The sequence below is a fragment of the Mobula hypostoma genome, chromosome 8, assembly GCF_963921235.1.
Source record: "Mobula hypostoma chromosome 8, sMobHyp1.1, whole genome shotgun sequence".
NCBI classification, from domain to species: Eukaryota; Metazoa; Chordata; class Chondrichthyes; order Myliobatiformes; family Myliobatidae; genus Mobula; species Mobula hypostoma.
The window spans coordinates 25,737,935-25,753,599 of NC_086104.1; the positions used below are offsets into that span (position 1 = coordinate 25,737,935).

The 15,665-nt window shown below is 41.6% G+C and overlaps 1 protein-coding gene across 1 annotated transcript in view; it reads left to right on the forward strand.

Annotated features, from left to right (window-relative positions):
- The window catches only part of LOC134350419 (formin-2-like), a 475,718-nt gene that overhangs the window by 114,354 nt on the left and 345,699 nt on the right, over positions 1–15,665 (forward strand). The window contains exon 7 of the mRNA XM_063055594.1: positions 6,672–6,813. Within this exon, the coding sequence (XP_062911664.1) occupies positions 6,672–6,813 (142 nt within the window). The remainder of the gene's footprint in view (positions 1–6,671; positions 6,814–15,665) is intronic.

Here is a 15,665-nt window from a genome sequence, read left to right on the forward strand (position 1 = left end):
AGCCCTGGTGCATTGGAAATGTACTTTGTGGAAGGGTGCATCTGTAAAAATGGTTCATTGCCTTGCCTATCCATTAGTCTATATACAGGATACAGAGCGCTGAGAAGATGACCTGTTAACTCGATAGAAAAAATTACATCCACTAAAACTTCCGATAGGCTGCCCAAATTATTTTGTTTGAATATATTAAAGCAGGTTTGATTTAAAAGATTTATAAAGTGTCTTTAATGAAGAGCCGGAGATGGAAATAGCCAGAATAGTCTGTACCAGGAAACCTCTTTCTAACAACCGAGTTGAAGTGATAGGTAAGCACAGCCTCAAAAGTCATACTGTCATAGAAGCATTTTGAAAAGTATTCTGTAAAAGTAGATAAATGTTTGAAAGGGGGAAATAATAGGACATTAGAACAGTACAGCACAGTACAGGCTCTTTGGCTCACAACGTTTTGCTGAGCTTTTAACCTACTCCATGATTAAGCTAACCCTTCCCAGAATTCTACATTTCACTTTCATCTGTGTACCTATCTAAGAGTCCCTTAAATACTCCTAATGTATCAGCCTCAACCACCACCCGAACAGAACATTCCAGACACTTGTCACACTGCCTTTTTTAAATAAGCTACAATCGACATCTTCCCTAAACCTGCCTCCACTCATGAAAGGAATCATTTAGTATTAACCATTTCCTGCCCCTGGAGAAAAGCACTGGCTATTCATTCTATCTTTGCCCCTTATCCTGTGCAACTTTGCCAAGTCTCCTCTTGCTCTCTTCAGTTCCAAAGAAGAAAGCCTGAGCTCACTCACCCTTTCCTTGTAGAATGTTCTCTAATTCAGGTAGCATCCTGGTAAATCCCTCCTGTAACTTCTCTAATGCTTCCACATTTCTATGAGGAAACCAGAGCTGAACACAAATGTACCATATAAGGGGCCAGTGTGTGTTTGTTTGGGGTGGGGGGTGTGCAGGGAAGATGCCTGAAGAATTCAATAAACACAATAGCTTCATCGATGCATTGGGACATGTGGATGAACAATTTTAAATTTAATTGTCGATCAACTATGAATGAATACCCATGAGTATTTAAATCCCTTATTTAAACCTAGTATTTAAATCTAGTTTAAATTCTCTGGATTTAAACTAGATACAAGGGGGAGGAGAACCAGAGTGTAGGAACAGATGTAGGGGAGAAGGAAGAAAATGGTAAAGTTGTTTGCACTGTTAGTGATAAACAGAGTAAGGTGGAAAATTTCTTAAATGCATTTATTTTAATGCTAGGAGCATTATAAGAAAGGTGGATGAGCTCACGGCATGGATTGATACCTGGAAGTATGATGTTGTAGCTATTAGTGAAACATAGTTGCAGAAGGGGTGTGATTGGCAACTAAATATTCCTGGATTTTGTTGCTGCAGGTGTGATAGAATCGGAGGGATAAGAGGGGGAGGTGTTGCATTGCTTGTCAGAGGAAAATATTACAGTGGTGCCCTGGCAGGGTAGATTAAAGGGCTCGTCTAGGGAGGCTATTTGGGTGGAATTGAGGAATGGGAAAGGTGTAGTGAAACTTATTGGGGTGTATTATAGACCACCTAATGGGGGGCGAGAACTGGAGGAGCAAATTTGTAAGGAGATAGCAGATATTTGTAGTAAGCACAAGGTTGTGATTGTGGGAGATTTTAATTTTCCACACATAGACTGGGAAGTCCATACTTTAAAAGGGCTGGATGGTTTGGAGTTGGTAAAATGTGTGCAGGATAGTTTTGTGCAGCAATACATAGAGGTACCAACTAGAGAAGAGGCAGTGTTGGATCTCCTGTTAGGGAATGAGATAGATTAGGTGATGGAGGTATGTGTTGGGGAGCATTTTGGGTCCAGTGATCACAATGCTATTAGTTTCAATATAATTATGGAGAAGGATAGGTCTGGACCCAGGGTTGAGATTTTTAATTGGAGAAAGGCTAACTTTGAGGAGATGCGAAGGGACTTAGGAGGAATTGGTTGGGACAAATTGTTTTATGGGAAGGATGTAATAGAGAAATAGAGGTCATTTAAAGATGAAATTTTGAGGGTACAGAATCTTTATGTTCCTGTTAGGTTGAAAGGAAAGGTTAAAAGTTTGAGAGAGCCATGGCTTTCAAGGGATATTGGAAACTTGGTTCGGAAAAAGAGATATCTATAATAAATATAGGCAACATGGAGGAAATGAGGTGCTTGAGAAATATAAAGAATGTAAAAAGAATCTTAAATTAGAAAAGCTAAAAGAAGACACGAGGTTGTTTTGGCAAGTAGGGTGAAAATAAATCCAAAGGGTTTCTACAGTTATATTAATAGTAAAAGGATAGTGAGGGATAAAATTGGTCCCTTAGAGAATCAGAGTGGACAGCTATGTGTGGAACCAAAAGATGGAGATTTTGAACAATTTCTTTTCTTCGGTATTCACTAAGGAGAAGGATATTGAATTGTGTAAGGTAAGTGAAACGGGTAGGGAAGTTATGGAAACTATGATGATTAAAGAAGTGGAAGTACTGGTGCTTTTAAGGAATATAGAAGTGGATAAGTGTCCGGGTCCTGCCAGGATATTCCCGAGGACCTTGAGGGAAGTTAGTGTAGAAATAGCAGGGGCTCTAACAGAAATATTTCAAATATCATTAGAAACAGGGATGGTGCTGGAGGATTGGCATATTGCTCATGTTGTTCCATTGTTTAAAAATGGTTCTAAGAGTAAACCTAGCAATTATCGGCCTGTGAGTTTGACGTCAGTGGTGGGTAAATTGATGGAGGAAGTATTCGTAGAGATGGTATATATAATTATCTGGATAGACAGGGTCTGATTAGGAACAGTCAACATGGATTTGTGCGTGGAAGGTCATGTTTGACAAATCTTATTGTATTTTTTTGAAGAGGTTGCTAGGAAAGTTGACGAGGGTAAAGTGGTGGATGTTGTCTATATGGACTTCAGTAAAGCCTTTGACAAGGTTCAACATGGAAGGTTAGTTAGGAAGGTTCAATCATTAGGTATTAATATTGAAGTAGTAAAATGAATTCAGCAGTGGCTGGATGGGAGATGCCAGAGAGCAGTGGTGGATAACTGTTTGTCAGATTGGCAGCCGGTGACTAGTGGTGTGCCTCAGGGATCTGTACTGGATCCAATGTTGTTTGTCATATACATTAATTATCTGGATGATGGGGTGGTAAATTGGATGAGTAAGTATGCAGATGATACTACAAACGTAAGATAGGTGGAGTTGTGGATAATGAAGTAGGTTTTCAAAGCTTGCAGAGAGATTTAGGCCAGTTAGAAGATTGGGCTGAAAGATGGCAGATGGAGGTTAATGCTGATAAATGTGAGGTGCTACATTTTGGTAGAACTAATCAAAATAGGACATGCATGGTAAATGGTAGGGCATTGAAGAATGCAGTAGAACAGAGGGATCTGGGAATAATGGTGCATGGTTCCCTGAAGGTGGAATCTCATGTGGATAGGGTGGTGAAGAAAGCTTTTGGTATTCTGGCCTTTATAAATCAGAGCATTGAGTATAGGAGTTGGGATGTAATGTTGAAATTGTATAAGGCATTGGTAAGGCCAAATTTGAAGTATTCTGTACAGTTCTGGTCACTGAATTATAGGAAAGATGTCAACAAGATAGAGAGAGAGCAGAGAAGATTTACTAAAATGTTTCCTGGATTTCAGCACCTAATTTACAGAGAAAGATTGAACAAGTTGGGTCTTTATTCTTTCCAGTGTAGAAGGTGGAGGGGGGGGGGGACTTGATAGAGGTGTTTAAAATTGAGGGGGATAGATAGAGTTGACATGGATAGGCTTTTTCCATTGAGAGTAGGGGAGATTCAAACAAGAGGACGAGTTGAGAGTTATGGGGCAAAAGTTTAGGGGTAACATGAGGGGGTACTCAAAGAGTGGTAGCTGTGTGGAATGAACTTCCAGCAGAAGTGGTTGAGGCAGGTTCGATATTGTCATTTAAAGTAAAATTGGATAGCTATATGGATAGGAAAGGAATGGAGGGTTATGGGCTGAGTGCAGGTCGGTGGGACTAGGTGAGAGTAAGCGATCAGCACGGACTAGAAGGACCGAAATGGCCTGTTTTCGTACTGTAATTGTTATATGGTTATATGGAGTACAGCCAAACAAAACGGCCTTCCTCCAGGGCTAGGATGCAAAACACAGTGCTGACAGCCATGCATAGTACAATCATACAGCACGTGTACTGTAATTATAGTTTAGTAGTAAACATAGTCACACAAAAAAGCCCAAATCCCTTAGTGCCATATTCAATAGATTGATGGCAATCAGCATGTCATTGGCAAGAACAAGCCCACAGCAGTCCAATCATCATGCTCCAGTGCAGCCGTAGATGAATGCAATCTGGCTCGTCTTTTGCCAACCAAACACCTGAGGGAAGCACTGATGGCTGGGGCCAGTGCCCAACCCAGCATGGATGCTGCGCCACACCTCTGGCGTTACCTCCCTTGGGTGGCTGCAACAGGTGACACCCCCAACCCATGGCACAAGGGTCTAGTCGTGCAACTGAGTCCACCCATTTCCCCTGCTGTCAGTCTCGCCAATGAGCTAGTGAAGTGGACTTGCAGTACTCTGTATTATCAATGTCTAACTGAGATTTGCAGTCACAAGGAAAATGTCCAAGCCAATCACTCGCTGTTAGACTGCGCCACAACTTCATACACCAATTCCGATGTCTTCCTGTAGTGGGTGGCAACGTGGTCTGCACCAACTCCGGCTCCTCTGCTGTCAAGCAACTCGCTGGGGTAGATTTGCAGTACTCGATATTCTTAATCTACAGCAGTGTCTTGTAATTGTAGAAAAAAACATGAGGGATGAACAAGTACACCATTGGTTGGACTTGGAGTGACTGCTATATCTGAATCTACCACTATCTTACTACCAGAGCACAGATTGTATGAGTTGAAGTACAGTCTGCTCTGTCATTGCCTTGGCTTCATTTTTTTTTGTCAATGATTTTGGATATTTCTGCTATATATGGGTGTCAGTCCTGGCCTTGTACCAACGCAAGCTGTTTCAACAGTACTCTGTGCTGGGGCATTCCAATGGTCTGGGGTTCTAAGGAAATAAATTTCTCCCTTCCTCTCCTAGAAGATGCGTTCCTTTAGTCTGAAACTGGCCCCTAATACCAGATGTCCTCCAGGTGGAGAAACGCCTACCTTGTCGAGCACTCTTGGAATTTTTTTCCCAATGTAATCATATTTCATTTTCCAAACTCAAAGGTAGACATCTTGGGTCTACACAAGAGATTCTGCAGATGCTAGAAATCCCAAGGAACATATACAAGTTGCTGGAGGAACTCGGCAGGTCAGGCAGCATCTATGGAAAGGAGTAAACAGTTCAAGTCTCGGCCTAAACGTCAGCTGTCTACTCCTTTCCAACTGGGATCCAGACTGCTCAATCATTAGTCTTTTTTGCCCAGTCTGCTTATTTAGGATAAATGGTCATCTCCTATGCTACATTATTCCAAAATCCCATTAAAGGTCAATCTTTTATTTTTATTCTGGATTGTTGTAAAAGTACTCAAAGCTCCCAAAGGAAGCACTGATGTGTTCATACTATATCAAGATTTCCTGCAGAGTTGGCAACCAGTTCAAACTTAGCAAGTCTCTGCAGTTAATTCATTCTTTGGTTTGCATGCATTCTTAATTTTAATGTACAGTCCTTTTCATTTAGTGAAGATGCAGTGGTACAGCCTTGAATGTAAATAATCAAGTGTGGATAATGGGATGTATAACATTTGAGAAATATTTGTGGCAGCGCTTGCAGGGTGAGTATTTGGTCGATGATTTAAAAGTCAAAAGCTTTGCTGTCTAAAGCTTTTAAGTTGGTGCCGTGTTTAATTCTGGACATCGTTGCTATAAAGAGAAAAGAAAAATACTTAATTTTGTTGTGGCTGAAAGTAAGTCCTAACTGCTGCTGTTTTGGAAGGCGTTTTGTTTTGGTGACGGATATTGTGTTCAACATCTGTGATCTATTTGGTTGAGGTCTTATATAATGTGACTGCAAGATTACCGGAGCTTAAGCTGTAGACAGTGGCTGGAAGCCACCTTTTCCATCTCTCCAAACCCACTCCCGACCCCCACCCCAACCACCACTTCCCATTCAACTTGAGCTTTTTACTCAATTATTGAAATCGTTTATATGCAAAAGGTCCATTTCTAGGGGTTGTGTCTGAGATACTGAAAATCTCGATTACATCTGTTCATACATGGCCAAATTTTTTTTACCTTTTCCTATAAATTGTTCTTCCACCTTATTCATTCTCAAAATATAGCTGCAACAGGGTAGGCCTGTGTATCATGCCCCTCCCTGATTGCCCAGTGTTGAGGACAGTTTAAAATTAGAATCATGCTGTGCTCTGGAGTGTCTCATTAGCTAGGCCTGTCCAAATAGGCAAATCTTTGTCTTGAAATATACAAGTAAACCAAATGGCCTTTAATAGTAAACTGGAGGAGTTATTGTCACCATTATGATGAGAATTTTTGCTTAACTACTCAAGTTTAAAATTTCTCAGCTTTCATAATAGGATTTGAATTCAAGTGCAGTAACTTAATCACCACATCGTTGTACCGATTAGTGTCAGAAAAATTAGTTGTCATTTTGAGTAGGTTTTAAATTAAGTGCATTTCTTCTTTGCAGAGAAACAACACTACCCATTTGGGCAGCACTGGAAGAACCGACAATTAATGCTCAAGAACTGGAAAACTACTTCTCCAAATCGGCTGTCAAGGAGAGGAAAAAGCCAATTTTGGATACATACAGCAAAACAAAAGCCAGACAGGTAAATTGTCTTCAGTTACAAAGAAATCTGATGGAATCTCATATGATCTAAAATATATTCTCAAATAGAAGCATCGAAAACCTACAGCACAATACTGGCCCTTTGGCCCACAATACTGTGCCGAACATGTACTTAGAAATTACCTAAGTTTACCCATAACACTCTATTTTTCTAAGCTCCATGTACCTATCCAGGAGTCTCTGAAAAGACCCTATCGTATCCACCTCCTTCACCGTCGCCGGCAACCCATTCCACGCACTCACCGCTCTCTGCGTTAATACAAAAAAAAACTTACCCCTGACATCTCCTCTGTACGTACTTCCAAACACCTTAAAACTGTGCCCTCTCATGTTAACCATTTCAGCCCTGGGAAAAAGCCTCTGACTATCCACACGATCAATGCCCCTCATCATCCTGTACACCTCTATCGGGTCACCTTTCATCGACTGTCGCTCCAAAGAGAAAAGGCCGAGTTCACTCAACCTATTCTTACAAGGCATGCTCCCCAAACCAGGCAACATCCTTGTAAATCTCCTCTGCATCCTTTCTATAGCTTCCACATCCTTCCTGTAGTGAGGTGACCAGAACTGAGCACAGTACTCCAAGTGGGGCCTGACCAGTGTCCTATATAGCTGTAATATTACCTCTTGGCTCTTGAACTCAATCCCACGGTTGATGAAGGCCAATGCACCGTATGCCTTAACCACAATCAACCTGCAATTGCTTAAAATTGTGTATGCTAAATGTTTTTAGCAGCAGGTTCTGATTGTTTATCACCAAAATGTCAATCCATCTTTCAGACGGACAGGCCAGCTGCATTTTCTTGCATTAAGTGTGTATTTCAGTGCTTATTTGTTACCAGCTCCAGAACTCAACTTCACACTTTCAAGGACTCTAATTCTTGTGTATTCATTATTGCTATTTATACATGCATTTGCACAGTTTGTTAACTTCTGCACTCTGGTTGATATTTCATTGATCCTGCTTTAGCTACTATTCTGTAGATTTGCTGAGTATGCCCACAAAAAAAAATCTGGGGATTGTATATAGTGAGATATGTACTTTGATAGTAAACTTTACTTTGAACTTTCGAACTTTGAAATGGAGTATTGTGTACAGTTCTGGTCTTCCTGTTTCTGGAAACATGTTAAATGGGAAAAGTGAAAAAAGATGCATAAGGATTTAGCCTGGACTAAAGGATTTGAGTTTGAGAGACTGGATATGCTGGTGCCCTCTTCCCTGGGGTGAAGGAGGCTGAGGTGTGACCTTACAGATTTAGGAAAGGATGTGGGGTGTAGGTAAAGTGGTTGTTCAGGTTTTTTCCCAGGGTAGGAAGATCCAAAATTGGAGGGCTTGTGTTTAAATTGGGAGGGTAAAGGTGGAAAAGGATTTGAGGCACAGTTTTCCTGCATTTGGTAGTGAGTATTTGAAACAAGCTGCCAGAGAAAGCCGTAGAGCTGGATATAATTATGACATTTAAAAGACATTTGACAAATGGGTTGAGACAGGTATAAGCCAAATGTAGGTAAGCATAATTGGCACGAACAAGTTGGGATGAAGGGCCTATTTTTGACGCAGTATGTAGCTCTATGACTTTAATTTGACCAGTGCACTTTTGGTTAAAAGACACAAGTCTACCAGCAATGTTTTCTCTAATTTGTAATGACCAGTGTGTGCAAAAATCTTGTGCTGGGCATTTTTTTCCCTAGTGACTACAACGTGTGCACTGAATTTCTTCAATTAAAAACAGTATAAACAAGCCAGTTCTAAAATCTGCAGACAAGTTATTGCTAACTCCATGTTGGCAACACCATCTGCAGCAGAAACCGGAAAAGGAAATGTGGTTGTGTACAGTTGTGAAATGTACTTAACATGCCAGAGGTAGAGGGTGCCATCCTTGTGTGCAGTTTGAATTCCTTTGTGCACTATTAGCAAAAGGTGTGTGCGTGCGCATACCTTTAGAGAAAACTTTGTGTACCACGTAGAGAAAGACCGTTTCAGTGCCCTGTTTGTGTGGCTGAAGTGCCGAAAGAGGGAAAGCTGGTCTAAAGGATTATTGTTTGAGGGATAACAGACCAGCAACTTTGTTAACCCTGTTGGTGGACCAATTTCCACAGAGCAGATAATCAGTGTGGGGTTGATTGAACCTTCAAAGATATAAAATAACTTCAGCTTCTATTGTAATCAATGCATTCAACATTTTTACATGGTAAGAAATTAAAAGATAAAAATTTAAAGCTGGCAGTGTGAAATAGAATCATATGAAGGTAAGACTCAGCAAGTTTGGCAGCACCTGGAGAGAGACAGTTGTTCAGGTTGCAGACCCTTGTCAGAACTTGGAAAGAGAACTGTAGCTTAAGTAAAAGGAATACTGTATTTGTGGGTTCTCGTCCTTTAAGATTTGAATCCACTTAAATATCACTCAAAATAGTTACAGGAAAACAGCTAACCATGTTGATCCTGAGAAAATTTGAAATGCTGTGAACTTGCAATGGGAGGTAACAAATTCAGCTGAATTTAAAGAATTGTTAAACTAATATGTCCTCAATATCAAAATAAAAACCAAAGCTTTTAAGAAACTTGAAGTTGAGCTTGGCTAAATCACACTTGTATATTCAGATTGTGTTAATTTAAATAAGACAGTAGGGAAAAGAATAAGGTATGCTGTGATGCATGCAGATTACCTCATACCATTGTTTATTTTTACCTCTCATTGAACATCCAGAATTGAGGGCTCTGCTTAATGTTAAAATCAGATGTTTGTAGTTGCATTGCAGAAATGCATCCTCAAATTCATCAAGACACAAAGCAAAGTTAGTTTTGGAAATTTATGTTAGACTATGTGCATTAGTTGATTTGAAGCAGAATGCTGATCTAATTAGACCATAAGATATAGGAGCAAAATCAGGACAATTAGCCCATCGAGTCTGCTCGGCATTTCATCATGGCTTAACCAAGTTTCCTCTCAGCTCCAATCCCTGTATCCCTTCATGATCTGACCAACCATGAATCTATTAACCTCTGCCTTAAATGTATACAAATACATGGCCTCCACAGCTGCCTGTGGCAAAGAATTCCACAAATTCACCACTCTCTGGCTAAAGAAAATCTTCCTCATCTCTATTCTAAAAGGACACCCCTGTATTCTGAGCCTGTGTTCTCTGGACTGAGACTCTCCCACCATAGGAAACATCCTCTCTACATCCACTCTATCAAGGCTTTTCAACATACAATAGTTTTCAATAAGGTCACTCTTCATTCTTCTGAATTTTTTTTTGAGAGTACAGGCCCAGGACCATCAAGTGCTTTTCATATGACAAACCATTCAATCCTGGAATCATTTTCGTGAGCCACCTTCGAACCCTTTCCAGTTTCAACACATCCTTTCTAAGATAATGGGCCTGAAACTGCTCCCAATATGCCAAGTGAGGCCTCAACGGGGCTTTATACAGTCTTGATGTCACATCCTTGCTTTTCTATTCTAGAACTCTTGAAACGAATGCGAACATCACATTTGCCTTCATCTCCACAGGTATAACATACAAATTAACTTAGGGAACCCTGCACAAGGACTCCCAAGTCCCTTTGCATCGTTTTTTATATTTTCTTTCCATTTAGAAAATGCTCAACCCTTTCATTTCTTCTACCAAAATGCATGACTATACACTTAATGACACTGTATTCCATCTATCATTTCTTTGCCCATTCTTCCAAGTCCTTCTGCAGCCTCTCTACACTCTCAGCTGTCTGTTCCTCCACCTATCTTCGTAACACATGCAAACTTTGCAACAAAGTCATCAATTCCATCATACAAATCATTGACATGTATCGTAAAAAGAACTTGTCCCAATACAGACCTCTGTGGAATACCACTATTCACCGGCAGCCAACCAGAAAAGGCTCCCTTTATTTCCACTTTGCCTCCTGCTAATCAGCCATTGTTTCATCCATGCTTGGATCTTTCCTGTAGTAGCATGGGCTCGTAGCTTATTATACAGCCTCGTGTGACCTTGTCAAAGGCCTTCTGAAAATCCAAGAATGCAACATCAACCTTCATCTGTCCTGTTTATTATTTCTTCAAAGAATTCCAACAGATTTGTCGGGCAAGATTTTCCCTTGAAACCATGCTGACGACAGCCTATTTTATCATGTGCCTCCAAGTACTCAGAGACCTCCTCCTTGATAATCGATTCCAACATCTTCCCAACCACTGAGGTTAAACTAACTGGCCTATAGTTCTGCCTGTCTCTCTTCTTGAATAGTGGGGTGACATTTACAAATTTCCAGTCTCCCAGAGCCACTAAAAAAGTCTATTGATTCCTGAAAGATCATTACTAACGCCTCCACTCTCTTCAGCCACCTCTTTCAAAGCACTGGGGTGTACACCATCTGGTCCAGGTGACTTGCAGTATCTAACTTTCGATCTTTGTTTCCCAAGAACCTTCTCTCCAGTAATGGTAACTTCACACACTTCAGGTCCCTTGACACCTGGAATTTCCACCATACTACTAGGGTCTTCCAGTGAAGACTGAAGCACAATTCTTATACAGTTTGTCTGCCATTTCCTTGTCCCCATTACTACCTCTCCTGCATCGCTTTCCAATGGTCTGATATCCACTCTTGCCTCTATTTTGCATTTTGTATCTGAAGAAACATGTGGTATCCTCTTCAATATTATTGGCTAGCTGACTTTTGTATTCCTTCTTTACCTTTTTAATTACTTTGGTTACCTCCTGTTGGTTTTAAGTTTCCCAAATTTCCCACTAATTTTTGCTCTTTTAAATGCCCTCTTTGGCTTTCATGTTGGTCTTGACTTTTGTTAGCTACAGTTGTCATCTTTCCTATGAATAATGCTTCGGGATGTATATATCCTGTACTGCTTTGCTTCCAGAAATTCCAGCCTTTGTGGCTCTGCCGTCATCCCTGCCAGTGTTCTTTTCTGGTCAATTCTGACCAACTCCTTTCTCGTGCCTCTAATTCCCTTTACTCCATTCTAATACTAATACATCTAACCCTTGCTTCTCTTCAAATTTTAATGTGAATTTAATCATATGATCACTTTGCCTAAGGGTTCTTTTACCCAAAACACTAATCAATTCTGGATCATTGCACAACACCAAATCCAGAGTAGCTGATCCTGTAATGGGTTCAATCACGTGCTACTCTTAAAAACATCTTGTAGGCACTCTACAAATTTCCCCTTCTGCAATCCATCTACCTGCATATTGAAATCTCCCATGACTATTGTAACATTGCTCTTTTGGTATGCATTTTCTATCTCCCATTGTAATTTGTAGGCCCCATCCTTGCTACTGTTTTGGGTGGGGGGATGGTCTCTATACAACTCCCATCAGGGTCTTTCACCCTTGCAGTTCCTTGGCTCTGTCCACAATGATTCAACATTTTCCAGCCCTATATCACTACTTTCTAATGACTTGATTTCATTTCTTTAACCAACAGAGCAATGCCGCCCCCTCTCCCTTCCTGCATGTACTTCTGATGCACATTCAGCACCTCGCTATAGTCTTTCAGCCATGATTCAGTGATGCCTACATCATCATACCTGCTGATGTATAACTGTTGCAGGTCCATCTACTTTATTCTGTATGTGGTGCACATTTGGATACAACACCTTTAGTCCGATATTCATCCGTTTTGATTGTCTGCTTTTTACGTTGTATCTCATCCTGTTGACTGCAATTTTGCCCTATCAACGGCCTCTCCTCATTACACATTGCCCCTGTTTGTAAACCTGTCATTTCATCTTCAGCACAATTATCAGCCTTTCCTACAAATCTTCTTGCATTGAAATGTACGCTGCTTAGGACACTCGTCACAGCATGCTCAATCTATTGACTCCTAACTGCGAGATCTTGCCAGCATCTGTCTCCACTAACTGTTCTAGCACTCTGATTTCCATCCCTCTGCAACTCTAGTTCTACGAGTCTGTGGTGACCAGTGCTATCATGTTTGCTGTTGTGTGCTGGGGCAGCAGGCTGAGGGTAGCGGACACCAACAGAATCAACAAACTCATTCGTAAGGCCAGTCATGTGGGGATGGAACTGGACTCTCTGACGGTGGTGTCTGAAAAGAGGATGCTGTCCAAGGTACTGGTTGGGCACAGGAGTACATTCAGCCAGAGACTCATTCCACTGAGATGCAGCACAGAGCGTCATAGGAAGTCATTCCTGCCTGTGGCCATCAAACTTTACAACTCCTCCCGTGGAGGGTCAGACACCCTGAGTCAATAGGCTGGTCCTGGACTTATTTCCTGGTATAATTTACATATTACTATTTAACTATTTATGGTTTTACTACCATTTAATTATTTATGGTGCAACTGTAACGAAAACCAATTTCCCCCAGGGTCAATAAAGTATGACTATGACTAGTTTAAACCCCACCGTGCACCATTAACAAACCTTCCCGCAAGGATATCAGTCCCCCTCCAATTCAGGTGCAAACCGTCCCTTCTGTACAGGTCTCATCATCGCTGGAAGAGAGCCCAATGATCCAAAAATCTTGTCCTCCCTCCTACACCAACTACTTAGCCACATATTGAACTGTAATCTTACCTCACTAGTTCGTGGCACGGGTAGCGATCCTGTGATCACAACCCTGGAGGTCCTGCCCTTTAACTTAGCACCTATCTCCCTGAACTCTATATGCAGAACCTCATCACTTGTCCTACCCATGTCATTGGTACCTACAGGGACCATGACTTCCCACTTAAGACCCAGAGACCTGACCACTGACTTTCCTCTGTTAGATTATTCCCAAGCAGTCATATACCTATTGTTGAATGGGATGGCCACAGGGCTATTCTGAACTAGCTCCTTAACCTCCTTCCCCTTCCTGACTGTCACCCAGTTTCCTGTGTCCTTTGTGTTTTGTGTAACTAACTGTATATGACCTATCAATGACACCCTCTGCCTCCTGAATGATCCTGAGTTCATCCAGTTCCAACTCCTGAATGTTGTTTGTTAGAAGCTGCAGCTGGATGCACTTCTAGCAGTTGTGGTCAGAGATAGTGGAGGTCTCCCTCCCTTCCCACATCCTACAAGAGGAACATTCAGCACTCCTGTCTGGCATCTTTGTGGTCCTGACTGAGCTGATATATAGAAGAGAAGGAAAAACAACTTGACCCAGGGCTTTTCTTTCCTTTGCTGCCTTTGACTGAAACCTCGTTGTGGAAACAGAGTTAAAGCCTCAAGATGACCACTTTAACTTTGTCTGCGCCAACCATGACCACTGCACTTGCCCCTGTCTGCCCTTAATTTGCTCTTGCTAATCAATCCCAAACTCCAATTGGTCATTGCTCAATGCTGTTTCTCGCTGTTGCCTTCTGTATTTGGGCAATGGCCTTGATTGATATCCTGTCCTCAAAGCTTCCGACATCTGAATCGGCTGCTGGGTGAAGCTCTTTCTGCATGTAAAAAGGAGTAGTAACAAAGCAAAGAGGAAACTTATCAGTGGCCTCCTTAATCCAAGGTGTGACAATTGTTTGTGTTCTCTCTCAACTCCATCTACTCCAGTTTAATACTGAGCTCTGATGCTGTGTATTCAGAGTTTGTATATGCTGACTTTTCAAAACGTGATTCCCCTCGTCCTGCCTCTTTCCTACTCAGTCCAAAATATTACAATGTCGTCTTTGTGGCAGCAGTACTGTGCAATGCATAAAATTACTGCAGTGCTGTACAAAACTATCAGGCTTCCTAGCTGTATACATGTGCCTAGGACTTCTGTACAGTACTGATCTGTCTCCTTTTCAGGCAGCCACAATAAAAACAAACCCAACAGCCCATCGGAAAGGAAGACTATCCAACACCCAAAGTGCAAAAGAAAACCACAAATTGTGTAAATAATAAAAAAGTAAGCAAATAACATTCAGAATTAAAGCTGACTAAAGTGAGTGCACAACCACAAAGCCAGTCTTCACTGCAGCCGGTCCAGGAACCCATTAGTTGGAGACCACAGCCTCAGTTCAACACAAAAGACGAGCAAACTTCGCTGAGCAGTGAGCCGAACACTAACCTATTCCTTGCCTCCGGCCCAGACACCCTGACCTTTTCAATCTGGCCTGGCATTTGCAGTGCCTATAAAAGTATTCACCCCTTTGGAACGCAAACAACAGGAATTCTGCAGATGCTGGAAATTTAAGCAACACACATCAAAGTTGCTGGTGAACGCAGCAGGCCAGGCAGCATCTCTAGGAAGTGGTACAGTCGACGTTTCAGGCCGAGACCCTTCACCAGGACTAACTGAAGGAAGAGTTAGTAAGAGATTTGAAAGGGGGAGGGGGAGATCCAAAATGATAGGAAAAGACAGGAGGGGGAGGGATGGAGCCAAGAGCTGGACAGGTGATTGGCGAAAGGGATATGAGAGGATCATGGGACAGGAGGCCCAGGGAGAAGGAAAAGGTGGGGGGGGGGAACCCAGAGGATGGGCAAGGGGTATAGTCAGAGGGACAAAAGGAGAGTGAGAGAAAGAATGTGTGTATAAAAATAAATAACAGATGGGGTATGAGGGGGAGGTGGGGCATTAGCAGAAGTTAGAGAAGTTGATGTTCATGCCCCTTTGGAAGTTGTATTGTTTTACAACATTGAATCAGTGGATTTAATTTGACGTTTTAGACATTGATCAACAGGAAAAAAAGACTTCTTCATGTTGAAGTGAAATCAAATTTCTACAAATTGGTTGACATTTATTACAATTATTAAACAGAAAATGATTGATCACCCGCTTCAAGCCAGTATTTAGTAGATGCACCTTTGGCAGCAAGCATAGCCTTGAGTCTGTGTGGATTGGTCTCTACCAGCTTTTCCTTTCAGGACACTGCAATTTTTCCCCAT